Genomic DNA, 27,994 nt, shown 5'->3' with positions numbered 1-27,994 from the left:
AGTGAGAGGACTCCATTGATGCTCCTGGCAGCCCGCAAGCCATGCCAAACTCCCTGGCAGGCAAATAAATACCCAGGCCAGACAGACAGACAGCGAGCGAGCGATACTGCCCAGACACACGGCCCAGACCCCACTGTGTCCCACCCGCAGCGTGGCCGGGTGCTCCCAGTCAGACCTGTCCGTACATACTGGGACCTGTAGTCCCTGCTTGCTGGCACCCTGCGGCCACCGCAGCTGGCCCGGGCCATCGCAGCCGGACCCTCGCAGGGGCAGGACACCTCATGGCTGATGGGGTGCAGTGGAGGGGTCAGCAGAGGCTGCGGTGGCCGGAGCTGGGTCCCCCCCATCCAGCGTCACAGGGTTTGGCGGCTGGTGGCTGAACTGGGGAAACGGCTTTATTCCCTTCGACTAGTTACCATAAATCAGAGCTCTGCCGGCTTAATTAACCTGGAGGCACGGCTAATTCCAGAAGCTCATCTAATCCTCATTACCTCGGAATTTAGAGCCCGGCGTTTCGCAGGGGCTGCGTGAAACCCCGGCGGTAAAATATCCCCGCCGCTGTGCACGGGGGGAGGTCTCGTCTCGGTGTAAGACCCCATCTCCTTTCCCCGGTAGCCCGGGGGACCAGGCGGGGAGCAAGCCCCCCGGGAGGGATGGACCGGGGGGGGGGCGGGTGGTGTGCCGGGACCCCGGCGGGGGCGGGAAGGGAGGGACGGGGAAACTGAGGCAGGCAACGGCGCCGGGCTGAGCTTGGCGGGGGGGGGGAACCGAGCCGCCCCCGTCCCACCGCCCCCGGGGCCGGGGGAGGGACCGGAGCGGGGCTGCCCGGCGCTGCAGCGGGCGGAGCCGGGGCTCGGCGGGGCCGCGCCCGCCCCCGCCTCCCGGTCGAACCCAGCCGTACCGTACCGTACCGTATACCGTACCGTATACCGTACCGTATACCGTACCGAGCCTTACCGGGAGCTTACCGGGCTGTGCCGAACCCAACCGAACCGTATCGAAATCCAACCGCACCGGGCGGTACCGGGCGGCCCCGGACGGTACCGGGCCGCGGAGCTCTCCGCGGTGCTGAACGGAGCCGCCGCGCCCGCAGGACCCGCCACCGGCGGGGCCCTGCCCGGCCCGGCCCGGCCCGGCCCGGAGCGGCTCGGCCCGGCTCGGCGCGGCGGCCGCGGGGGATGGAGCCCTTTCTCGGTTGTACCGGCGCCGCGCTCCTGCTCTGCTTCAGCTACGCCGGTCTGCGCCCGGTGGAGGCAGGTAAGGGCCGCCGGGGCCCGGGGAGAGGCTTGTCCGGGGTGGGGGAGCGGTTTCGGCGAGGTGGTGGTGGTGGGGGGGAGACCCCGGTGAGCACGGGTGGGTGAAGCGTGGGGGGGGGGGGGGGCTGCGTGGAGCGCGGGCGGGCAGGGCTGCGCCGAGGGGATGGAGTTTGGGGGTATCGGCGGCTGGGACTTTGTGGGTAATTGGGTTCAAGAAGAGACGGGTGATTTCGGACACGCAGCCCCCCCCCCCCCCCGGGGGGCACTGGTTTTGGGAAGCGTCGAGCTTTCACCTCCACAGCCGTGTCCCAGCGTGGGTGCTTACAGCTGGTGGTCCCTGGTGGGGAAGGCGGCTCGTAGCGATGTGGCGTGAAAACAGGGGCTCGGGGAGGGCAAAGAGAGACCCTCGCCCAGCGCCTGCTCGTGTCACGGGGATGAGCTAGAGCAGAGGAGGCAAAACCAGATCTGCTCTGCCAACGCCACGGCGCGTTAGCCTTGGCAATCCCCCTCCCCAACTCCTGCTCGCCCCAGGCTCTCCGTGGCCCAGCCAGGCAGTGCTGGGAGCCCTGTGAGCTCCTGAGGAAGGACCGCTGGCCCAGAGGAAGGTCTCTCCTTGGGCACAGCGCATCCCGGCCACGTAAAACCAGGCCCCTTCGAGCTGAGCGGGTCCTCTGAAGTGGGGGATCTTTTGGGAAGGCGAAGGTCCCCATGAGCTAGCTCTAATTTTGGAGAGACCAGGACGTGCTCCTCTGCATCAGCTGGGCTGAACCTTCACCCGAGCACCCTGTGCGTGGATGCCACGTCTCAGCAGGTGCTGGTGGGTGCTCCCCACGAGCCTTCGCCCCACCATGCAGCACCAGCCCAAGCCAGACGCCCTCCCCGGCTCTGCGTAGTCAGCCGGAGGGCTGCCTCCCTCGCTGGCTGCAAGATGTTGGTGGAACAGCTGCTTTGATTTGCAAAACGCTGATTGCTAGAATATCTTGCATTCCAGGAGGCTGGGGGTGACTATTAGGGATGCAGAGCTACCGGGGAGTGGAAATTCCTGCGCCCAAGCCAGCCCCGGGAGTTGCTGGAGTTACATTCACCCTCGTCCTGCCTGCGCCGGGGCTGCAGCAACCCCCCGAATGCCTTCGGCTCCGACACACGCGTCCTTGGCCAGACATCGGCACTCTGAAGTTGCCGTTTCACAACTGACAGACCCGGGGAGATTAATGAAACATTTCCAAACGGAGAGAGCGATGGGGAAAACACCGCGGCACAATGGAGGCGTCTGCAATTGTAACAGCCCTCCTGATTTTCTGTAAACTAGGCCACTTCCCCTGCTCTTCCTTATCCTTGAATCACCTCAGTCAGCAATTGAGAGTAAACATGGAGTTGTGTCCCTGCCCATAACCGCCTTCTGCTCCTGTCTTACAGGCAGCGTTTATGTGCCGTAAGGTGTCCGTGCCACGTTATGAGCCGGGCAGCTCTGTAAACACAGATAGCCGCCCTGCCTCGCGACTACAGCGGGTGGTGGGGAGGCAGGAGACTTGGTTCTGGGCTCTGACGAAGCTGCGTGACCTTGGCATTGTGCCACGCACCCCCTGCTGCCTCCTTTTTCTGTGGTCTCCTTTGCCAAGGGTTGTGATGTGCTCTCCCGGTGAGGCAGCGAACTTGTGCTGGCCCTGTTTTTCAGAGAGGGAAAAGAGGAACGAGGGTATAGAGTGCTTTTCCCAAGGTCACACAGAGGTAGCGGCAGCATCACCACCAGCTCTGTGTCCCCAGCTCTACCTGACGATGTGGCCATGAGGCCACCAAGGCGTGCAAGCCAAGAGTCACTGGAAAAGCCCGTGGAGAGGAAACTGTCCCCAGCAGGGTCATGCAGGGATGGAGGCTCAGTGGTCCCTCCCCTTTGGACCCAGAGCTCATGCATGTGGGTTTAAAACCATGACTGTTGTGAAAGTTAAAGCTGCTGTCCCCGGGAGAGGAACGGTGCAAATTCCCCCCTGCCGATGCAATGGCAAGGGCTGGCAAGTGAGTGGCAGAGCATGGACACTGCTCTGAAACAGGAGTTTGGCCAGTCAGGACCATTTTTTGGCAAGGTGATGCCAAGGTGAGCAAGAAGGGGGTGCAGGACTGGGAGGACAAGGTAGCTGCGAAATAACCTCCACACTAACGCTCTGATAGCCCTCAGCATCCCACCAGCGCCACGTGGGTGAAGCCTTCTGACTCATTCCTACTGCTGCCTGCTCGAGAGGGTCCCTGAGAAAACATTCGGGATGGTCGGCAACTCAGAAGTACAATTTAATTTTGCCGCAGCGCTTGCTCTGGAAGCGGGCTGGCCCATCCTGCCCAGCCTGCATGGTCCGAGCTGCCAGCAGCCCCCTCCTCGTTAGGCAGCGGTAGTGAGGAGGGAGGTGAGCTGTGCCAGGCTCAGTGGCGCAGGGCTGCTGTTAAGGGCTGTAAGAGCAGCAGGGCGATGCTGCGCAACGATGGTGAAAGACCCCAAAATAGGCCACGGCCCCTGCAACTTGCTAGGGCAAACAATGTCCCTGCCCATAGAGCAACTCAAGTCAGGTTTATTTCTGTGAGATGGAGGGGAATTGCAACACACTGCCCAGGCAGAGGTAAAAATTCACCCTCCAGCACAGCTCTGGGCCCCGTCCAGCTCTCAGCCTTCACAGGACCTGGACTGGCCTCCAATCCAAGGAGCTCCTTAACAGCTCCTCCACCTCCACTGCCCAAAAAGGGACCAAACCCACCTGGCTGAATTCTGGTCGCTGCTCAGCTTTAAAGCATGTTCTCATACCCTGAGCTACTCTGCAAACCAGGCTCTTCTTCCTCTGCTGAGGTGGGTCTCCATCCTCACCTCCTCCCCAGGCAGCCACACCAGCTGCAGGAGGGGAAGGAGATCAAGGTGAAGGTGACAGCCGGACCGCGGATGCCGTTTCCTGACCCGTATCTCGCCGGGAACGCTCACCTCCTCCTCCTCACCAGGGGAACTGAGCTCACCCATAGCCTGGTAGGAGCAAAACCAGAAGCGAGCAACAGGCTCGGCACGCGCGAGAAAGCAGCGATGGGTCTGGCAGCTATTTGGAGATGGCAAACCGACCCACTCCGACCCCTTCCCATCTCATGGAGGCCACGGAGATTCCTGGCCAGCTGACGGATGGCGTAAGCACTTTATTGATTTCTGCATTCAGTGCAGGAGAGATTTAATTGAAATATGGAGGTTTCTAACCTCAGTGTCAGCCTCTCAGTGGGGATGTTGCTGTGCAAAGCAGCCAAGGTTGTGCCATCCTCTTCCAAACGCTGTCTCCTGCTGGGAACATACATGCAGAAAACAGAGAACCCTCCCAGAAAGGGATGCGCTCGCACACATTAACCACGCACACCATGGAGGGATCCAAAAGCAGCCTTCATGGAGTGGTATCCATGCACTGGTACTGAATATGGCCTCATCCTTTCGGCATTTATTGTTAAATAAACCCCTCCTGGTTTATATAGTACCCAGAGGCCAAATGAAGGCCTGACTCAAGTATAATTCAGTTAAAAGCAGAAATGTATTGAGCAGCAAAGCATGCAAATCTTTATGTGTGCAGTAAAAATCAGAGTGTTGACAAAAAATACAAGAACAGAGCTGGGTCAGCACCAGCCAGCAAACTCCTGGGAGAGCTCTGGGTACCAGCATCCAGCGGCTGTCCAGGAAACTCCAGGGCTTGCTCACCCTCTCTGCCTCTGACAAATTTCTCTCATTTCTCTAATGTAATATTAGAGAAATAGGTAATATTAGAGAAATAGAATATTTCTCTAATGTAATATTAGAGAAATAGGTGTGGGCTGAGAAGAGCTAGAAAAGACCATGGTACCCAGTCCTCCCTGGACATTCGGGTCCTGGATAAAACATACCACAGCAACGACTCTGCTCTGGGTTAGCAGCGTTAAAACCCAAGTCATGGCATTGGCGAGACCCGAGCGAATCCTGCCTGGTTTCAGGACTCAGAGAATCCGAGGTTTGGCAGCACAGGACATTTTCCAAAGTAGAAATACCCCTTCCTTCTGCCCTAAGGAATTCCCAATGGTGGGGTTGGACACAGCAAGCATCTCCGTGCTCCCTGAAAAGGCTCCATCCTCCCTGACAGCATTTCCACCTGCATGTTTGGGCACCCTCTCCCTGGGGAATCGGCAATAGGGCTGGGGGAAGGTAAGAGGGGGCTGGCCTATTAATATCCTGTTTGTACAGAGGAGTGGGCGGTCAGCAGGAAATAATTGCCTCTTTCCTAAACTGAAGAACCACCAGTTGGTCTTTGTGCTCTTTGAAATTGTCAGAGCTTAGCAAATAGCCCCGCTTCCCATGCGGCCGGGAGCGGGATGGCAGCAGTGGGCCCTGCTCCCTCCCACTCCCCTGCAGGCTCCCTTCATTAAAACACTCAGGGAAGCTGAACGGAATGCCAGCCCTTCCTACATACCCCATAAAGCTGACAAGCAATTATATCCACTGAAGGGAGCCGTGCTGGGACAGCAAAGAAAGGCTCAGGAAGGCAGTGAAAGCAGGTCTTTTTGTACCCACGCTCAGAAAGCAGGCAGCAGTGCTTCGTGGAGAACATCACACGAGACCTTACAGGATGCTCCTTCCCCTTGCAGGTCATGTCCTTCCCTCTCCCATGTCCTCAGGGAAGGTGGTGGTGCAGGAATAAAGAGCTACTGGGATTTAAGGCTGACATTTCACCGCTTCCCGCAGGAAAGTGCACGCAGCTTGCAGGTGGATACCACCGAACAAGCCGCTTCAGAGCCTCGGCAGGCACTCTGCTCACTGGACCATGTCCTCGGGGCTCTGAAGCAGCTGAGCCTTTCACAGCAGGAAAGGAGCTGCTTGTGGGAGAGGAGCTAACCGAATTGGAAAATGCTGTGACTATGGCATAGCCTTAGCCATGTAGGAAACAACTGCATTTCACTTCAGCTACTTCCAAGTGGCTGGTGTTTCCAGGACAGTTGAATTCAGAAGGAGCAGATTTGGGGGGGAGGCTGGGCCCCTTGGCTGGGGACATAAATCCAGGAATACACTCCAATTCCAAACCTATAGCCTGACCACAGGACTCGACTGGCAGAGGTGACCTCCAAGGGTGTGATATTTCCACAGATTCTTCCTTTTACTCTAAGCAATGATTCCCCCAGCAGCTTGCATGGCTAAAGGCAGCAAGCTGGCTCTCACTCCCAGCCCCACCATAAGAGCTCACGGCAGAAGGTGCAAATTGAGAGTGGCTTCGAAAGAGGGAGACACAACAGTAAGGAGAGGGACTGCAGCAGAGGAGCCAAGAGCTCTGAGCATCTCCCAGTGATGTCTTTGCGGCCTAGGTACCTCTCTGATCCTAGAGGTGCCAGGCCAGCCACCCTGGTGTCTTCGACACCCCCTTTGCTCACCCCACCACCCTTGATCAGCAGGCCCACCTTCACAGGTGACAGCAGCAGTGGGATGGAGACAAACCTGAGCTCCTCTCTTTCTCCCTCCCCATCCCCTTCACACTACAGCTCCAGTCGTGAAGTCAACATAAGGGGCAGGCAGGTGGTTTTGTCTTCCTTGTGCCAGCAGCCGCTGTGTCGACAATGAAAAGCCAGGGAGGAATCAGCGCAAAGCTGTAAAGTGTGGGGTTTTTTTTTCTCTCTCTCAAATAAAAGTCCATTAATAATCAGCAAAGCATTTAATGAGAGGCTAGAAGGAGTTCTCAGCATTAAGAGGGGATTAAGGGTAATCTTCATCGCTTATGCCTCCTTGCTGCTTGGAGGCGGTTCTGACCTGCTCTTGCCAAAAGGGCCAAAGGTGGCTAGAAGCGAGGTAAGGCTGGGACACACAGCCCTGGGGAATGTAGGACTGCAACTCACCTGATGAGGGGTCCCTGCGGGAAGGAAACAAGACACAGGTTAAGCATGATCAGTTTTGAAGCAGCCATTCACGTTTAAAAATCATTATTTCATCTTAATTAATCAGGGCTTCCCCTTAAAGAGGGGGCTGCAATTTCTGCTGACATGAGAGCATCTTTTCATCCGAGCACACAGCTCTAATTCAAATTTGGCCAAACAGATCCTCTGCCAGTTTGCAATGTGTAATTTGCTCCTGCAGGCATCACAGCCTCTGCGCTGGGATGAAGCTAAACCGCTAAACCAGAAATCTTGTACTGTATGGGTCCCTTACAGACCAGACAAGGGATGTGCTGTCCTCAGTGTCTCTGGAGTAAACATGCATGAGAAAGATTTGATGCACAGCATGTTCCCTGCTATCTCACCTGCAGCAGGAAAGGAATAGCCTCCAGGGCCATCCCACTCTTGGTGCCCCCTCCCAGCACACCAGCAGCTTCCCTGGCTGTTACAGGCACAGAAGCAAAGTTTCCAGGAGTTGCACAGGACTCTAGAAGGAACCAAACATTTGGATTTGGCACCTCAAGGCCCTGCTAGAGATGCTGACCCCCTACAGCCAGCTGGGGAACAGAAATTACATCTCCTCCACGTGACCTCAGCTAGGCTGGCACTACAAAGAGCCGCAAGTGGCCCACGGAGCCAAAAGCGGTGTGGAGTATCTTGGAACAGTGATTAGATTTTAGAAAGTCATGATCTCATCATGCATCTCCTGGGAGTGAAGAGAAAAGCATCCTCATGGATTAAAATTTTGGTTCCAAATTATTCACTCAGCTCTGGGAGCAGGAAACTAATTTTCCTGGCTTTGTATTTCTGTCAAACGCTGTGCTTAATTCTCTTTTCATATTGCTTTTATACTGGTTTGACACCATTGATTTACGTTTAGTTACTCCTAATCTGTGGTAGTGAAAGGAAAGGCATGCTCTGATCTGCTGTCCCAGATTTCACTGTATTATCTGCTGACTTCAACTACCCTGTCTCTCTCCCAGGTATTACTATGAAGGGGGTTTTCTGGAGTGCTCTTGACCGTTCACACCAGCTGATTTCTCCCCTGACTACATTCAGAGTCCTGTTTTGCAGGCTTCAAGCACTGAGTTGCAGCTTTGCCAAGTACTTCCCTTCTGCCTCGCAGCCCTCCACCCTCTCTCACCAATTCCCAGAGAGGTTGTTTGCTCTTCTCCATCTCTGCTAGGTCTTCCCAACTCCCCCACATTTTATGTCATCAGGAAACTTAGACGCTTTTAATGCTATGCCTCCCTCAAGGTCACAAATTTCAAAGGAGACTCGGGCACCAAGTGCGGTGTGCTGTATGTACCCTCTCCCCAGCCTAAAGCTTTTTTCCTGATACTCTGCTCTCTGTGTCTGTGAGGTTAATTCATCTCTTTTCAAAAGCCTCCTCAACCTAAACTGGGTAAATCAGTGGTAGCTCCTAAAAAAAATTTAGCTCCTAAAAATATCCAGGAAAGACAATCATGCCAGGATTTAACTGTACAGCTGTACTTTGAGAAGGGCGAAGTGCCTGGCTGCAGCTGGAGACTGTTTTGTCTCCCATCTCTCAACTCCGTCATGTCCTCCGTATGTTCTAGCAAATTCATCAGGCATGACTCACAGACCTTCCCTGTACGCATTCCCATCTGCTGACTGCCCCTTCCTAAAATTAGACCCTACTCTTGTTGGCACACGGGTTCAGTCACGGGGGAAGATGAGGAGCTGCAGACCCACGTCCCTTCCTTGTGTCACAGCAGGGAGCTGAGTCCAGAAGGGACTGGTGTTCAGGCTAAGGAGGACGATCCGTCTCGGCTTGTCCTTGGCCCTGCTGCTGCAGTGGAGAGTGAGGATGATAAATGTTTCTCTTCTCCAAGAGCTGGCTGGAGACCACTGCCTCATTTCATGAAAGCCAGCCCCTGAGAGACAAGAATGCTCTGGGTCTATACCGACTTGTCATTTACGCCAGTGAGGAAGGACATCTCACGCTATGAAATCCTGGAGACCATGAGTGCTTGCTGCTCCTCTTTCTGAAGTCCCAAATTTGTGTGAACTTAGCCATGCACCTTTCAGCAACCTTTCTGCTCACTGAAGGACTCACTAGAATCAGTCTGGGTCCCAACGGCTTGTCCAGACATCTTATTCCTAAGGGTCTCAGTGGTGGGTGTGGGTCTCCCAACTGCTGGGAAGGGGAAATCTGAAGGCTGGACTCTGGGTGTTATTTGGGGAGAAAAGAAAGGAATAAGGTCATCACTCTGCTAAGTGTAGAACAGCACTGACATTCAGCTGGGGAATTTTGTGTTCCCGTTATTTCCTCTGCTCCTGGGGGAACATTCACCAGGAGTGAAGTCAGTTGTTAGGAGACACTGACACTACAGCTAGAATATTTGCAGCCACATTCAGGCGGCTGGGACTGACTATAAATCCAACAAGTGTTACTGGAGACGTGCACACATGCATCCTTCTTTTACTGTCGACCTCAGCCCCGGCCCCAGAAGGGCAGTGTTGTGCAATGGTTACAAACCAATAAAAGTATTATTCTTTGATGAGAGTCAGAAAAAATGACTCCTCACACCCTACTGACCTCCTGGGTGTAGTCGGAGTCCTAGCAGTCTCATTAGCCTTTACTGCCTTTGGGTTCAGGGCACAAACTGTGTGAGATTGTGAATTAAATTTGACCAGAGGGAACAGGAGTCCAACCTGCTGCACAGAGCACTGGAAGGACTGTGCCAAGCCTACAGGGTAAAACCTTCCCCTTGAGATGCCAATAAGGGCTTTGCACTATGCAGCTCCCTTGGGAAGAGGCTCCTGGTGAGGGTGTGCAGGAGGGCAGGAGCCCAGCTGGCACATCACAGCCCAGGTCACTTTGGCAAGGCTGGCAGCTACGCAGATCCACCCTGCAGTTGGAAACTCCCGTGTGCTCTGGAGTTGGGAACAAACACTAAACATGGAGCCTCGGGCTACTGCTTTCACGCCTTGCCCTTTTCACATTACAATGGTCCATCAGTGCTGTTACAGCACGTTCTGTCCTGTTAGCTGTAAGCGGATGGTTGCTGGATGTCCTCCGACCATCTGAGAGACAGCCCATCAGCTGCAAAATGTGTATAAAAAATTTTCTGTCAAACTAACAGGGAAAAGCAAAAGAAACACTCATTTACTGCTCCTAAATTTCAGACCTCCAGAGTGCTCATCAAAGCATTCAGTTTTCATACTTCCAAGGCAGATTTTGCATTTCCTCCCAGCTGTCACTGTCAGACCGTAATAGGAAACAAAAGAGAAAATGTGGTGCGTGGCTGGGAAGCATGAGATGAATGAGCTATTCGGTGGTCTGCTGTGTTGTCAAAAGAAACTCTTTCCAAGGGTCTGTTATTTCACACGTGTCTAATGCAACTCATATGCTCAGCAAAGACCTCCTAGAACCTCACTGGTAATTAAGACATAGAGTACCTGTAATTTCCAGGTCCCATACCCAGAACCGTATACAGGCAGGACCCTGAGCAAGGTCCTTTCCCACTCTCTTCCTTGCCCTTGCTCTGTCTCCTGCCTGCAGCTGTGAGTTTGCCTCCGTAAAGGCTCTGCTCTCCCTCCTTGCAGACAGCCCGTCGGCTCCAGTAAATGTCACAGTCAAACACCTGAAAGCCAACTCAGCCGTTGTGACTTGGGATGTTCTGGAAGATGAAGTTGTCATTGGATTTGCAATTTCCCAGCAGGTACGGTGTCTACAGTTACCCAGTTTTGGTCACGCTCATCTTCACCCCAGGTCCCCTCAGTTTCCAAATTCTCTTGCTGCAGTTTAAGCCCATTCCTTCTCGTCCTGTCCCTCCTGGTCTGGGATGGGACTTGGCTTCCCGTCCTCTTTGCAGCAGCGCTTCATTTATTGGTAGCTGCAGAGAGGAAAGGGTCCGATGGTCTCCATGTCCATGGTGGACAGGGCAGGAAGCAGTGGTCTTAGATGACAGCAGTGCACACGGGAGGCCTCTCCACCACTCTGTGCTCTCCTCTCTCGGCTTCCAGAAGAAGGACGTGCGGATGCTGCGCTTCATCCAGGAGGTGAACACCACCACCCGCTCCTGTGCCCTCTGGGACCTAGAGGAGGACACTGAGTACATTGTGCATGTCCAGTCCATCAGCATCCAAGGCCAGAGCCCTGCCAGTGAGCCAGTCCTCTTCAAGACCCCCAGGGAAGCTGAGAAACTAGCCTCTAAAAATAAAGGCAAGTGTGGGTGAGTTCCTATGTGGCCCCTGGGACACCCAGGCAGCGTAGGGCTCTGCAGAGAGGAAAGCAGTATCCTGTGCAATGAGAATAGCTGGGTTAAACACACGCAGGACTGAGTGCCCTCTCACAGCCCCATGTGGACAAGCGGGATGCCCTGAGTGTACCCAGCAGACAAGGCTGATGGGTGCACAAAGCCATAGGCAGATGCTGCCAAAGGTTGGCTGTTCATTTCTCCCGTTTCAGATGAGGTTTAACAGGCAAAATGAGGAGAAGGTTTCCAGACTGGGAGCTGTGCATCCAGCATCCTTGCAAGTGGAGAATGCCAGGGGAAATTCCTGAGCAGCCTGTGAATTCATGTGGAACTAGACCCTTGGATAGCACTGGGCACACCACCACTGTGCTCACAGGGCACTTGGGGAGATTTGCTGAGCCTCCTGTGCTTGGATTCCAGGACAGCAGGGGAAAAAAGTACCCAGAGACTCCCACTTTTCTTACATTTCAAATACTTCTGCCAAATCACAGAAAGCTGAGGTTGGAAGGCACCTCTTGAGATCACCTACTCCAAACCCCTGCTCAAGCAGGGTCAACTAGAGCAGGCTGTCCAGGATCATGTCCATTTGGGTTTTGAATATCTCCATGGAGGAAATCAGGCACTTCCTCATTGGCAGCTCCTTCACTTGTTCCTCTAAAGCCAAAGCAGATAGTTGAAGATTTTCTGTCAGCAAGAATCTCTGCTACAAAAAGGGCTAGGGAGTCCAGGGGTCTGGGATCTAAAGGGTTACTGCCTGCCTACTGAGGACACAGCCTGTTGCAGGGCTTTTGGCCATGGTTCCTAGGATGGTGTGAGTTCTTGACTCTTTCTCCTAAAATGATTTGGTGTCTGTAAATACTGAATTGCTGTTCATCTGAAAACACTAAGAGGAGCACTGCTTCCCTCCCTGGAGGCCTGAACCGTAATCTTCTTAGAGCTTTGAAGCCGAGGAGGCGCATTACGCCCTGCAAAAAGGCTCTACTCATTTCTGAATCCCATGGCTCCACTGAAAAATATCATGCCAGGCTCCACACTCCTGAGCTGGGAGAGGAACTACTGAAGCATGCAAGGCTTTGTGACAGGCGCAGACGGCACTAACAGCAGAGAGAGAGCAGACCGAGCCGCCACGGGGCCAGATAACATGTGGACTTACCCCATGGCAGCTCCTCTGGGGTAATTGTTGATCCTGTCTCACTGCTCCTCCCTCGCCCCATCTCCTGCAGGTTGTCACGGGCAGTTGCTGCAGAGCAACTGATGCTCTGAAAGTTCAAAGCACAGCTCGTGCTGCTGGCATTACTGACGGGCAAGGACTCTCTCCCTGCTAGCTTTGACCCTGACGCACTGATGATTTGAGTCAAAGGCACTGTTAAACCAGTGTCTAGCGCAGCCTGAGCCATGCCGTTAGGTTTCATGATCTCTCTTTCCCCTTGTGCAGATGAGGTGACAATGAAGGAGATGGCGAAGAAAAACCAACAGCTGCGAGCAGGGGAAATTCTCATCATTGTTGTCGTGTTGTTTATGTGGGCAGGTCAGTTCAATCTTTCTGTCAAAAGCATGTAATATCTCTAGAGCCTGCTGGATTGCTTGGTTTGCATGTGTCATCATGTAAGACCTGAAAAGAAACCCTTTCTCCCATAAAGAGTACTGCACATTCAGCTGTGAGGGCACTTCTGTTCCCTCTGCAGCATCACAAGTTGGGCAGTGCCAAAAGCAGGTGAATCAGTGGTCTGATCTGGTCCAGCAGGAAGCAGGTGATGGACTTGATGAACCAATTGCCTAATTCCCCATGGCTAATCCTGTAATCTCAATTCTTCCAGAATGCACTGATGATAATGCCCTCAGCCATCCAACAGGATGCCTCAAGCCCTTCAAATGATACAGGTCACTGTAATTATCTGGCTATTATATGACTCCAACTCTCATGCAAAACAAATTTAAGAGTCTCGCTCGCAACACGCACTATTATATATACACTAAAACCCACTTCAAAATCAATTAAAATAATGGAAGCACTGAAAGAACAAATGGCCCCAAACATCAAAACACCAATAAAACCAGACCCTCTCAACATTCCCTATTAAAATAATAGGAAGAGGATGGACATCAGCAGAAACATATTAACCGAAAGGAAGGAAAAGTCTACATGAGCTTGGGACGGTGAGGGGAGGAAGGACTAGCATTAGCTGAAAGCTGCTATCCCGAAGGGTGCTTTGGAGCCACACTTTTGGCAGTCTTTTGAAATTCCACCCTAGTCCTCCTTACACTTTGCAGCCATTAATCCTTTTAATCCAAGCAGAGCCTCTGTTACAAGATGGCTACTGTAGTATATGATTTTGTAAGCAAAACCACATGTCCAGCTGTAGCTGGGAGCACCCAGTGCTGTGGAAGGTGCAGTAAAACCATCCTAAGGCCACTTTGCTATGGGATGCGATAGGCGTAGCTAGGCACATACATTAACACAGCCTCTAACAGAGCATCAGATAAATGTGCTCCTTCAAGATGAAGATCCCTCACTATGGCTTTCTGTAATGTGTACAAATATATAAATTAAATTTCCAAAGAGAACCAAGAGTTTTCCGACATGAGTTTGGGACCACATTTCAATAGAGCTTACAGCAAATTGTACCTAGGACAGATCTCACTCATATGTTTTAAGCTAGCAAATGGGGAGAGAAAAAAGCTTCTGACTCCTGCTCCATCAGCTTAGCATGTCTGAAGCGGCTGTAACCAGCCCTTCAGCTTGTTCAGTTTTGAAATTACATGCATGAGTTAATGGGAAATAAAGTTTGCACATGTTTGTTTTCTATTTAGAGCCCCAGCCTCCCTGGCTGCCAGTCAGCTGGTGCTCCTGCTGCAACGTAAAACATTAATGAAACAACATTTGCTCCCTGCGAGTCACAGAGCACATTGCCCAAGGGGGAATGGTTCAGGTGACCCAAGGAAATTGGCAGGAAGGGAAATTAGCACTATGGTAAATCTATGATCCATAAAAGACAACCTTTGCCACTCAGTATTTAGTCCTCTTGTCCCAGTCAAACCACTTTTCCACACACAGAGCACGTAAACAGTCACATGCAGAATTTTCCCAGGTCAGAAGAGAAACTCACCACAACAGTACTGAGCGGCTGATGACTTGACAACTTGTAGTTTCAGTGGTGAGCATAACGTTATGTCCTCTAAAGGTGCTGGTCTGTCACCTCTACTGCTGTAAACTGTAACAATCCTGAATTGATAGGGGTTGCATCAGTCTACTCCAACAGAAGATTTGGCCCATTTATACTAGATTCTGCCAAGAGGAGATACCTCCAGGGAAAGATGTGAATAGGAAACCAGTCAATGATCTGAGATCCATCACAAAAGAGGGGGATGGAGGCATCAACTGTGTCCTGTACAGTTTTGCAAGGTTTCTTACAAGTGAGTCCAGGTGACAAAGAATCAGATCCATGTATAGTATTTTTTTTTTGCCCTGGAAAGTCCTGAGTTTACCATGCATTATTTGCATTTCCAGAGACTGGACAGCAATTATTGCTAAAGATGATAACCAAATGAAAACCTAAACTAAATCAAAATGTTTCCAAAACCTCTAGTCCATGATCTTTTCAGCATTTATGTCAAGTTTTAGTTGTGCACATTCAAATTTAAATGCCCTGCCAGTAAAAACAATCATGAATAGTTACATGAAACAACTGAACAACTGATTCATCTCCAACTGTAGTATAATATAAAACTCAGATCAGCATCGGAACAAAGAATTCGTTAATACCACAATTTCCCTTCTAGACAGATGACTTACATTTAAAAATGAAAGCGGATGGGGGGGAAAATCTCTCTACATCTAGTGGGTTTTTTACAAACTTTCACTATACAAAAACCTCTTTCCAGCTCTTAACCTGGCCTGGCCATAACCTGAATGTATGACGACGTTTTAGCAAATGCGAACTGGAACCTGTCTGTGCCCAGGGCTCTGAACCGAGATGAGACCCAAGCTCTTGCGCTGTCTGTCTTTCCGGTATTGTTCACAGCACTTTGCTTCTTTGTGCCTCAGTTTTACCATCAGAAATGACAGACGGTGTGACTGTGGCAGATGTTAACCTATCCTCCTAGGATCAGCCATTTGTTCACATACGCAAGAAAGAATTTGGACCACTGTGTTTATCAGTAACACCTGGGGGCAGCTGCCATAACAACACCTCACTTTATAAAGCAGTTTGCGATGATCTGGTGAAAACTTTACATATGTTTTGCTATTAGGGGAGCTGGAATATTTTTCAGTAAGGGAGAAGCAGCATCTGCCTGGGTCTGCTTAACCTCCATGTTTGGAATCTGCAGGCAGAGAAGTTATTTGGTCAAAATGTCACATAAAAGCTTCCAAGACAGACATTTGCAGTCTTCTTGCGCGTCATGGCTGCCTGCTTTTCGCTTCATGTGCCTGCGTGTGTGGGAGGAAATTTCCACCAGCAGCTTTTGCTGCCGTCACTGTTGCATATTTGCAGATGTTGTCCTGCTGCTCAAAAGGCCCTGGCTTGTATCACATGCAGGCAGGTATGGTACCTGCCTCTCATCTGCCAGCTCCAGCTCCTTCTCTTCACCCCAGAGGAGAAAGATCAGAGGACATATTTTCACTAACCAGAAATTCCAGGAGCTCCTGGGTTTGCAAAGCAAAGATCCCATTTAACCACACGGTTCGTGTTGATTGCTATCCAAATGTAGGGCTTAAAACACTTGTCCCATTTAATGACAGGGAAGTTGGAATATAATTAATCTTCTGTCCTTCTGTCTAACTAGTTTAGCATGGAATTAGGCATCGAGAAGGAAACAGCCAGAGGGCTGACTAGCTGTGTTAGAAAATGATCCTTAGGAGCAATTGTGAATGCTGCTGAGATCTCTACCAGAAAGCACAAAGCTGGCTGGCAAGCAAGGGATCTCTGATCTCTGCAGGCTCCAGGGGCTGAGCTCATTTGTGTGATCACTAATGCTTTTTCCTGTTAGGGGTGATCGCCCTGTTTTGCAGACAGTACGATATCATCAAAGATAATGAGCCAAATAACAGCAAGGAGAAAGTCAAGAGCGCCTCGGAGAACAGCACTCCCGAACACCAGAGCGGAGGGCTCCTCCGCAGCAAGGTGAGATGCTGCTGGCACACAGTGGGGGACAGGGCAGACAATCAACTTCCAGCTGGGCCTCAGCTAAATTATCCAAAAAGCAGCCTCTGTTAAACATCCTCAGTCCAGCCTCCTCCCTCCAGCTGGGATGCAGAAGGAAAGACCCCTTCACATCCACCCATGCCAGTACCATGGCTTCGTTAGTGGTCCGAGCCTCCTAGACACATCAGGACACCAGCACTTTGCTCCTACCTCTAGATTATCTTACATGTCTATCAGTAAAACAGATTTCAATCCATTATTTCTGAAATATCTGAACATTTCTGGAAGAAGAATGCACTGAGCAATGCTGCAGTCCCTGAGCTGCTTGGGTCCTTACCCCCACAGCAGCCCTTAGGTGGCATGTGGTAAAGGGGATATTGCTCTTGCAATTAACTGAAGAGCTGATCAACAGGAGCATGGCTGGCAATACACATCATCTTAAGGTATGCCATATCCATAATGTAAGCAGACTCAGGACTATAATTTATACCAACTTATTTCAATTAATTTAACTTTCTTATGTTTCTATTCACAACTTGCACTCTGGCACACCCCCACCACTTTGTATTTACTTGTTATTTGAAATAGTGCACTAATTCATGCTCATTCAGAAACAGACAGTGATGAACCATGCAACCCTAAAACCTCAACTCTGGCCCTTTTTCATTATCCTGAGGGGATGGGAACAAGAACTTTCAGAAAAACAAAAACTGACCAGCACACTGCACTCATCTCTGATGTGGTTTTTTTTTTTTTCTCTCTAGCAATTCCTATACATCCTTTCTTCCTTTGTCTCCTGTTCTCTTCTAGTTTCCAAAAAACAAGCCCTCAGTGAATATCATTGAAGCGTGACAGCCTGCCATCTGATAGATGGACTCCATTCCTCACTCTCACTTTCTGCCTCTGAGCCTTGATGACTAGGGAGGTGAAATATTGTTGGAGCAATCTGGAAAGAGACCTAGTGATTGTCACTTGCTGGCACACACCTCCTTGTCTGCGTTCTGCAAAACATCTGGCCAGAAAGAAAAATCCTGCAAAAAAACCCTGAAACCCAAACAAACAATTACAATGGAAAAGCATCAGTGAGACTGCTGCTGGTGATCCTGTACTGGACTCATGAATCACCTGGGCTGGAGCAACTTCTCACGCACTCCTCTCCACCCTCACACTCTGTCTTCTGGAACAATTTTCCTGTCTCTGGAAACGTACAAGGGTTTGTTGTATCTTTATTTTGTCTCACTGTCACTACATCTTGACAGTATTAAGGTGAGCTCAGGCATCAGTCACTGTCACTCCTCTCCAAGCAAGAAAAGAGGAAAGCTCACAGCAGACATGACTAGCAACCAGATTTTGGCTGCTGTGTGCTCTCGGCTTGCTTTGTTCCATTGATGTGTGTTGTGTAACACGTCTTGCAGGTGGGTTTTTAAAACAAAAAAAAACTTAAAAAAGGCATACCCTAGTTTCCATTCCCACTGTGAGAACTTTCCTGGTTGTTCTCCAGTTAGGCTGCAGCACATGGTCTCCACCGTTGCTGTCTCTCCTATCTCACACTGGTGCTCTTCATCTCAGATAATCGGGGCATGCCGAACACTGAGGCACAGACCAACATGAGGGGACACCAGAAGCCATTATTTAGCTTCCAGGATAATTTCAACCATTTCCTCACAGTATTTTCAGCTGGGCCTGAGTCCACCACCAGTGTGATAAAAGGTCCATAAAAATGTAGCCAGTCAGCAAAAAAAGAAAAAAAGAAAAAAAAAAACCAAACTCATGATACTGGTTGCTATGCAAGGTCTCCAGTGGCAATAGCTATTTATTGCAAAACGCTCTTGCCTAAGGGACCTTTTTCTGAGGGCTTAAGTTCTTAAACTGCTTCTTTTAGTAGGGGTCCTGTGGGAAGGTCTGGTTCTCCTTACATGTCCTGTCTGCACTATTTTTGTGATGTTGTAATGCCAGGTATCTCCTGGAGGCAGTCCTCCACAAAAAGGATGACAATGAATGGGAAAGGGGCTGGGGTTCTCCTCTCTCTCAAGTGCTTGATGTTTGTAAGCTGACAGGATCCCTGGGATTGCTGGTGCTCTGGAAGCTGGTAGATGCAAATCCATCACATGGAAAAGATTTACTCTTTGTAGTGTGCCATGGGGTATCTGTATTTATTTAATTACTCCACAAGACCACTCCATATGCACTAGGGGATGAGGCAAGATCCTACTTGTTCCATCAAATACCAAGACAGGTTGGCCTGAGTCGGGTTTGAATCTCATTACAACAAAGCTGCACTCAGATGAGCCTGGTTCAAAAGTCCCTGCAAAGAAACAGGCTGGCAGTAACAAAGTTCAGCCATCTCTCCTCTTCCACTGTCACCAGCCTTTCCAAAACAGTTGATTTGAGAGAAAGGCACTAGGAAGTCTGCTTGCAGATGTGTTGGTGAAGAAGCAAGGGCTTCCCTTGTGCTGGTTTCAGAAGGCAGGCCAACCTCAAAGGTCTCTTCAGTGGATCCTTTGCCAGAACATACTCCTCCATCACCAAGAGGGAGAGGTCAACACCTCTGATACAGACAGAGCAATAAACATTTTATAATATACAATAAAAGATTAAAGGCATCTCTTGTGTCCTTGTAACATCTGAATTTAGTAATATTTCATCTTCGCCCGTTTCAAGCAGAACACACAAAATAGCACAGGGGGACTTCCTCTGTATTTCCCAGGGACTACAGCATAACATGTTTTCCCAATGTCTGGGTATTGAAAACCAGAGAGGTTCACCAGAGTTCACTGTGGCTGCAGGATGAGGAGAAAAAAAAAAAACTTGCAACACAAATAGCACTACAGCCATACCTAGCAAGATTCCTCAGACATGTCTGTTATCTCCTAAGAAAGAAATGTCATTTGGAATCCATACCCCTATAAAGGGAGATTTAGGACAGATGGTACAGCATGTGCAAAATGATAAGGGAGATGCTCTCTCATAATCCTAGAGCAGACAGCCAAGCAAGCAGCCCTCAGAAGCCTGCTAGTGAGGAAATTCAGCCTGGTGATTTGGCAGGTTTGGGGTGGGGGGATGTGTGTGTCTGTTTTTAAAGACAGTTGTCCCTCTGGGAATTCAGACCATATCCCCTTCTTTACAGTAACTGTTGTTGTTCCCTAGTGACAGGTTTAAACTATTGCTTTCCTAACAGAGACGTGCTCACTCCTTGTTTGGTAGAAAAGAATTAAAACATAAAGCGTCAGTGTTCACGCAGAGTTAAGTATTTGCACCATAATGGGGCAGGAGGTAAAAAGGGTTATCATTATGTTCCATTACTGCAGGCTTTAAAAGTAAGGTAATAATGCTAATAGTGAGAAGAAACAAATGTAGTCTGGCAGCAACTCAAGTCATCAGAGAGGGACTCCAAGCTATCCAGTTCCAGTGATTCTCTTAAAGGAAATGTTTTCAGCAACTCTGAAGTGATGTAATAAGTCCACACTTTAGGAAAAGGTGTTTGCCATCATAAGAGAAGAAAGTTACTTAAGATCCTACTTTTCTGAGGGTCATAAACATGAAAGCTTTAACTGCTGTTTCAGTATCCACTTCCACTGTAACCCATGAGAATCAGACACAATTAAGGCTCTGGGCCTGTATGACTTCAAGCCTAAGTCCATCTTTAGAAGAGATACCTCATTTTCGTCAACAGTTGCCAAAAGATACTCCTGAGGTGTTTTACAGTCAATAAAGGGAAGAGATCGAGAAAAAAAACCAAACCAAGACGGCGCTGAGGAAAGTCATGCTGGACCACAGAAGAATGCACCCTTAAAGGCCACCCACATTTCCCGCATGTTTTTGCCTGGCTGCTGATTTTGACTGGTTGCTGGAAGCAGGAGCTAAGAAAGAGAGGTTTCAATAAATACTAAAAAGCAGCAAGTGGGAGTGGGCTGGCATGACAGGGATCCCAGAGAGCCCTGCAAGAACTGATTCCCCATTGATCTCAACAGCAAAGGAAAGCAGCCCTCCAGGCGGCTCTGCCGATGCCGTGCAGCCCTGCGTACTATCCTGTTGATTTCCGAGAATCAACTAAGCAAAGACTATGGGCACAATAAAGAGCAAGAAGCTGAAAACAGAACCCTTTGCCAATATATGCAGTGCGTGTTTGAAGTTAAGCACCACTTGCCTTCATCCTTTCAAGCACTGTAATATTATGCCTACAAGTACAATTTAGCCAACATATTCCTCCCCCACGAGTTTAGTAAAATGGAGCCACAGGAGGCGGTGTGGAGCAAACAATCCTGCACAGCATGTCCTTCCAATTCACAACACACAGCACCATACACTTCTCACCACCTCCCTCTGTACAACAAGCAGCAGCACAAGCTCTGTTCTCTGTCTCCTCAGAGGAAAATGAGAACATTAGGCATTTTATTCCCTGACAGTTCAATAGCATCAGAGGAGGAAACACCTACACGACAGAAAGTGTTAGTATAATCTCAGCTGGTAATGACTTTCTGGAGAAGATGTAAATGGAGAGGAACAGACTGCTAATGCCAGTATTTGCCAAAGACATTAAAGGTTACATCACTCAAGAGTGTATGACACAGCTGCACATCCATTTTGCTGATAAAAATATGGCAATTCATTGACTGAGTAGTCAGACTTCACTTCCCAAGGAGAGAGTTGAAGATTATACCATATGTTATACCAAATGTAATTTCCCCAGATTTGCAGAAAAGCTTCCTAATGACATGTAATGAGCTATTACTGGCTAGTCTGGAAGCAAAAGCCTAGCTGACCAAATTCAATCAGCTTTCTAGCATTTGTTAAAAAACTGTATGATCAACATGCTTGTTACGCTAAAATATCTTCTGTTTCCTCCACAAATCTGGTGTCTATTAAATTGTCTGATGATCTTATAGATTAAAATTATTATGTTCCTACTCGTTAGTGCTTTAGCCCACACATCTCGAGGAAAGCGAGCTGGATTCTCTCAGCTCATGCATCAGCATCAATTTTGTTAACTAAGTTCCAAATGAAGAATCTTTATTATTAGCGACAGAGCCAGGAAAGACACAGCTTGAATTTTAGATCCCAGATGGAGTCAGCAAAGTTGGCAGCCAGAAAAGCCATCTTTTTGCTCGCAATCTGAACACATTGGACACGGAGTCACTGAGTGGCAATAATGACAGAGCCCCACGATGCCATTTGACACTTTACAGCACATCGCTGTCCTTTTTAGCTGACAAAACCCCCCACACTTAGTGCCACCAACTGCTAAATATAACCTATTTATACCATCCAGACCTGTTCTGCAGAGGATGCAACCAGCATGGTACTAGACATCCTCTCAAACCAAAGGGAGAATATTATCAGCTTCCACTATTTCACATTTCAGGACATAACTTCTTCCTGTTGTTTAGAATTACCTTACAGCACAAAAGTAGGGAAGAGTTGGTTAGCTTTTGAGAGGACAGCAGAAAAAGCCACACAGTGGTTTAATTTCAGTCTCATTGTTTTGTAGCTGCTGTTGTTAGACTGCGATACATTGATGAATGTTATTAAATTTTTAATTGTAAGACATTTCATCACAGAGCTCACGCAGGGCTTGCACAAAACAGTCTCGTCCAGTCTTATCTGATGTTGCTGGATTCTACTACAGCAAAAATCATAAACAGAGCCCTTGGCTACACTCTAGCAGCAAACACGCAGTATGTCCTTCCATGAAGGCTTAATACACAATCCCTCCCTCCCCTTGCAGTATCTCTACTGTTCAGCATATATGAATCACGGTTGCAATGTCAAAAGAATGAAATCTTCAACAATAAGGCTGCCCAGAAGCCTAAAGCCTTTTACAAAGTGCAGAGCTGCTCCATGGCAGTGTTCATTCATGTGAGAGATTTAGATTCACAAAGACCACAAAACACACGTTCAGGAAGAGGCACCCGCTTCTGCCTGAGGTCCTCCAGCACAGGGAAGCTGGTCTTAGACACAGCACACGTACAGACACCATCACCTTGCTGTCATGGTAAGGTGCTGCCTGTTCAGAATAATTTCATTTTCTCAGCATGGCTGAACTGGCAACAGAACGCCTGTTTTAAGAGAAGGCTAATATAAATAACATCCTGACTGCTATGCATCACTTAATAATAATCTCATAAAGAGATATAAAACAAATCAAGACAGCTAGCATGGAAATCTCTGAACACATAAAAGGCAACACCTCAGCATGCACAGCAAAGGGAGCAGATTGCCTGCGGTCTTCCTACTGCTGTGTTCCTGCTCTGTTATATCATTGCTGATCAGCAGCTACCATCGATCACTGCTTGAGACAGAGCTTCACTATCCCAGCAGTATGTGACTGCAACAGCTGCCGCCAGGCCTGCATTACTTCTGGGCCTTCAAAGAGCCAGTCTGTTAGCAGTTTAATATCAGATAAACCCTCCAGCAGGCATGCTAGTCTGCTTTCGCAAGGGGAGCAGGGGAATAGACTCTGCAGTCAGGCTCCTGCTATCCCACTTGCCTTTTCAAAATGCCTGGAACAAGGAGATTTGAAGCAAACTTCTTCTTTCCTTTATTATGTGTGTTAGGAGGAGGTGGACTTTACAGACATGACAACAATCTGGATGGCATGTGAAACTGCCTTCAGGACCACAAGTAAATTATTTTTTTTCAGAGAAGTCTCTTCAGTTTAATATGTGGGATTCACTGGTTTAAAAGACAACAGCCACCATGTGCTAATAAGCCCCACACCACCCAATCAATGGCTGCCAAGGGATGTCACCTTCTCTTTCTATGCAAGGCTCTCTGCAAGCAAAATCTACAGAGGTAAAAGTCATGAGAGGCTATGCTGGCATTAAGAACGTGTTATTAACTGGAGAAGATCAGTTATTGACACAAAGCCCTAACACTGGGCATGCACCACCCATGCCTGTACAACCCATCAGAAGAAAAAGACAACCCCTAACCACAAAATTGCTGTATATGGATTACTTCGTTAATGGAGGCAGTATTATCTAGGAGTTAGTGCAGTCAGGCAATACCAGGCTCTGTTCCAAGCTTCACTGCTTATCCTTTGGACAAATTACTTCGATTCTCTGTGCCTCAGTCACTGCACATCTAGGACAGTGACAAATTTTGCCCGCTTTTTAAAGCCACTTCCTCCTGTCCTGCTCCGGATTTGAAAGGTGCTACAGAAGGGCAAAACAATAAAATATATGAACCACAACATTGAAAAACATTAGTACTGTACCTAAATTTTATTTCTTTAAAATCACTGTGCAAGTGTCACAGAAAAATTCAAATTACTATAATAAAAATAGACTACAATTTTCTCCATGAATAAACCTAATTTGCTCTCTGAACACCACCTATAAATGCCTAAAGGGTTCATAAGGCCTGTGCGGGCCCTGCTAGCAGCCCTGGGAAGAGAATTTTGCAGAAGATCAACCTATCTCTCTGTTTTACAAATCCTCCAAATAGTTTGGAGTTTCTATGCTCTGTTAGGGAAGGAGATGGAAGCAGCATGGAGACCAGCAGCTGCTGTCGGACCGTGTAGCTTAAATGCACACGAGGTCACACTCTTCTGGACAGTCCAGAAAGCAGGCAAGTGAAAGGGGAGATCCTCACAATAATACAGCAGAAAAGAAAACTACATCTAACAGGTGCAAAATATTTATAAACCAAAGTGCAAACCTCATGAAACATTTTTACAAGAAAAGTTGCAAATGGAACAAGTAAAAACAATCAAAAAAGGCAAACTTCCAGGACAGAAAGAACAACAGAACAAGGCAAGACATAACCAAACCAGGTAAATCAACAGCTGCTCCTGAGCTTACAGTAAACTAACACAACTTTGTCAAATGGAGGGGGACAGCAGCCACAAGCTGTTCTTACAATTTAAAATCTTAATGCTACTCAAAGGGAGCCCAGTCACTGTAGGAGATTTAATGCCAAGGTTTAGGACCAAGCTTTCAAAGAAAAGTTTTTCCACTTCAAAGCACATTCTCCAGTTTCCGTCATTGAAATATCAGATCCTTGCATCCAACATGCGATCTTCCCTCTTGAACACCAACTACGTTACCTACTCTGTAAAGAGGTTGTTTTCAGTTCAAAGTATAACACTGATGCATAGAAGTTACCTACACGAAACAGATCACATTAAACTGCATTTCAAAACCAGTTCCAAATGTTTCTAAAACATAGAAACTTCCATTGGCCTTATTAAAAACAGATCATAAAACAACTTATCAAAATACAAACCAGTCAAAACCAGAACAACTAAGAACAACTCTAAATACAGAACAAAAACCAGCACAGTCCCTCAGCAGCAAAATCAAACCTCAGAAAAGGCTGTGACAGGGCTATGCTGGAAGCAGTCAAGAATGCTCTGGAAATAGTGGTGTTTGGCCAAGTTCTTGCTCACCCACTGTGTAAGGCTGTACCTTTGGGTAGGTTTCTTGTTGGACCTTGGGTAATTTCTGCAAAAGTCAGTAAAATAGTTAAACACAAGAGAAGCATATGTATGAGAGGCTGGAACAGCACCTTTTCTGAAAAAGCCTTCCCCATTCCTTAAGGCTCACAGCTGGTACCTAATTTTCTTGTTATGAGGTTTTAAAAGGGAAACCATATTCTAAGAAGGCACCTTGGTAAGTAACAACATGGAAGTTTTAAAGACTGTCCTTTCAGGAACACTGCATTGTGCTTTATTACCTTCTTTGCAAAGCTCTTTCTGCCTGGCCCAGCAGAGAAGACTGGAGGCTCAACTACATAGCAGTTTAAACAAGAAGCAAATTTTCCTCACAAAGTGCTGTACACACATTAAATACTCTCATTTGCTACATCTAAGCGTATTCTGAAATAACAAGACAAAACCCCACAAACTTTAAGCAGTCTTACAGGAGCAAGATTAAAAAACAAATTACATTTCAATGAGCTTGGTTATCTCCAGGCCTCAGAGTGTTAGAAAGCTTCTCCACATCATTAGAGGCTGCTTTGCCCCTTCTGCATTTTGAAAAAAGCCAACTCTGCTATCTTTTTTTTTTTTTCTCATTTGTGCAGAGGCATCAGCATAACTCAGAATATAGCATTTATAAACTGCAGACCCATCTGAAGGAGTACAAACCACCACAGGGGTCACTCCTGCAAAACCACTATCAAAACAGTTGGTTTGGAAAAGGACCATCTGGCTGGCCCAGGGTCATCACATCCACAACATGGAGAGTTTAATTTCTACACCAGTTGCTCAGCCAGAGCAGCCAGTGACCAGATAGGTCTCAAGCCAGCAAAGCAATTTGTTCATGCCAACAGCTGGGGAGAGATACCTGTGTTACGCTCAACATATTTTTATCGTTAAGTTTAGAAAAGCTGTGTGGTGACTGGATCATACAGGCTGCTCTCAAGAGGTCTTTCTAGGTCAGAGTTACATGGGTCACAGAGCACCAAACTTTTACTCACTACTCGAGTGCTCCAATACTACTGATCTTACAGCCAGTGCTATCTCTGTACACAGAACGAGCACCTCTATTCAAAAGAGCAGATCCAAAGGCCTCACATAGCAAATCTTTGGCAAGAAATGGTTCAGCAGAATGCAAGAATCCTTGAATTCGTGTCACAAAATACAAACCAACCAGTAATTCCAACCTTGCTGTAGCATTTACCCTTCTGCTCATTCAGAAAGGCAACTTCCCTGGAATACTGCCCTTGCTGAAGTCCACTGTTTCAAGGTGCTCTCAGTACAGAACAGTGTGTCCTTGCCCAGTCGAAACTCAAAGGTTTTTCCATCCTGCTGCTGCAGTCATGTGATTAATGTGAATCACGGTTCTGCATAACACTTCCTCCTTTCCAGGGAACATAGTGTCTCTTGAGCAAATCCAGGTCTCCCTCATAAACTGCAGTATGAGCTTTTATTTACCCAAAGGCATAACTTCTTGTCAAAAGATACTTCTAGAAGAGATTTCAGAAGTATTCTTGAAAAACCCATGTTTTTGGGCTGCGTTGTTTAGGAAGAAGGGAGGCACTCCAAGACAGCTAAGAAAAGGCAAACTCTCACCATCACACAACAGTTCACATTGTCTGCAATAAGCTGGTGCAAGATGTGTACCTGACTAGAAGAAACCACAGCTTTTCACAAATTCTTAGCCTTCCTACATGTAAGTTCCCCTCCCTTGCCACTCTGAGTCACAGTCAAAATGGGTCACAGAAACAGGGGGGTCATTTCCCACTGTCAGGGGTGCACCCTTCACCCCTGCACCTGAGGGAAGACAAGAAGTTGTGTAAACTATCACCATGACTCGTGAGTACTTCACACCAGTAAGAGGTTTGAGCTCCTCTACAAAAGGCAAAGTAGCAGGAGCAGACTAACGCCATCAAGTATTTGAGAGAGCTGTTATCTCAGTGCCTCACATAACTATCTCACCCAGGGCTCTGAGAATAAGAAACCTTATGGCCATTACGCATGAGGAAAGGGGACAAGGACACCCTAGATAAACTGAACTGCCATGGAACAGAACTTAAAACATTTTGATTTCCTTCTTCAGATAAACTGAACTGCCATGGAACAGAACTTAAAACATTTTGATTTTTTCTCCTCACAGGCATAGTCCATCCCCCATCGTTCCACAACAGTTAAGACCAAGCTGCAGATTTAGGATGAGATTTTTCAGGCAAAGTCCACTCTCATTTAGAAACCAGGAGCTCTGATTATCTCAGCAAAAGTACCTGCAAACCAAAGGCGTGTGGTTTGCCACTTAGAGAAGCCCCTGGACCAGTCATGTACACTAAAGAGCATCACACTCTGCTAAGAACAGCTAATTCCTCCCACCACTCCCCTCACCAGAAGCCTCCCTGCAATCTGCTTTATCAGTTCCTACCCCATACCCTACTCCAAACCCCATCTCACATCCCCCTTGAAATTTAGGGTTTGTAGGTGGATTTCATTTGCTTTGAAGTGAAATCTCCCTCCTAGGCTCAGCCATAAATGTAATTCCTCCTTTATGTCAGCACAGCCCATGTCCTGTATCTTCCCTGCATGCTTTCAATTCAAGCAAAATTAGTTTGGGCAGGTAAGAACTGTTTCAAGATTAAAGTTTTTTCCTCAGCCAGCTCAGCACCAATCAACAGACTAGACTGTCAAGGTAGAGTCTGCTAGCACAGTGTTCATTCGTATTTCACAGATTTGTTTCTCCATTTGTTCCCTTATACTATTCTCCCCTTCCATCACCTTAAACCTAGTGTGTCTGTTTTTTAAAAGATATTGATCTTTGTTATTACAGTAAGACCAGATGGTCTGTGGCTCTTTATAAGGTGTTCCCTCCTTCTCTCCCTTTTGATTCAAGAGGGATCCAAAAAAATAATTCATCAGGTTTCTCCCAAGTTGTAAGAAGTCCGATAAGATTGCTAAGCATCATAAACCTCTACCAAACAAACCAAGCCTCAAGGAGAACTCAGAGAAAGCAGTTGTTGGAGGTCAGACAGGAGCTAGCTCAGCTTCCCACGTACCCGGGTGTGG

At 48.3% G+C, this 27,994-nt stretch overlaps 2 protein-coding genes across 6 annotated transcripts in view; one reads left to right on the top strand and one right to left on the bottom strand.

The window, feature by feature from the left end:
* The first annotated feature begins 762 nt into the window (after positions 1 to 762).
* FNDC5 (fibronectin type III domain containing 5) lies at positions 763 to 19,124 on the top strand. Of its 2 annotated transcripts, none has more exons than XM_069803024.1 (6): positions 763 to 1,257; positions 10,725 to 10,840; positions 11,145 to 11,343; positions 12,813 to 12,905; positions 16,367 to 16,500; positions 17,286 to 19,124. In XM_069803024.1, the coding sequence occupies exons 1-6, from the start codon at positions 1,179 to 1,181 to the stop codon at positions 17,364 to 17,366; spliced, it is 702 nt and encodes a 233-aa protein (XP_069659125.1). In that variant the 5' UTR covers positions 763 to 1,178; the 3' UTR covers positions 17,367 to 19,124. The 2 variants fall into 2 exon arrangements, with proteins under 2 accessions (XP_069659125.1, XP_069659126.1); XM_069803025.1 differs by having other exon boundaries at positions 769 to 1,257; positions 17,332 to 19,124.
* The window catches only part of S100PBP (S100P binding protein), a 28,094-nt gene continuing 7,015 nt past the window's right edge, over positions 6,916 to 27,994 (bottom strand). For 3 of the 4 annotated variants that reach the window (XM_069803019.1, XM_069803020.1, XM_069803021.1), the window contains one exon: positions 6,916 to 7,129. In XM_069803019.1, the coding sequence (XP_069659120.1) occupies positions 6,976 to 7,129 (154 nt within the window). In that variant the 3' untranslated portion in view covers positions 6,916 to 6,975. Of the gene's footprint in view, positions 7,130 to 18,149; positions 24,966 to 27,994 lie in introns of those variants that run through there. The other variant, XM_069803022.1, reaches the window with a different exon arrangement.

This window comes from Haliaeetus albicilla, chromosome 16, assembly GCF_947461875.1.
Source record: "Haliaeetus albicilla chromosome 16, bHalAlb1.1, whole genome shotgun sequence".
In the NCBI taxonomy this organism is placed as follows: Eukaryota; Metazoa; Chordata; class Aves; order Accipitriformes; family Accipitridae; genus Haliaeetus; species Haliaeetus albicilla.
The sequence above is the reverse complement of the archived record's forward strand: the minus strand, read 5'-3'. Positions and strand labels throughout refer to the sequence as shown.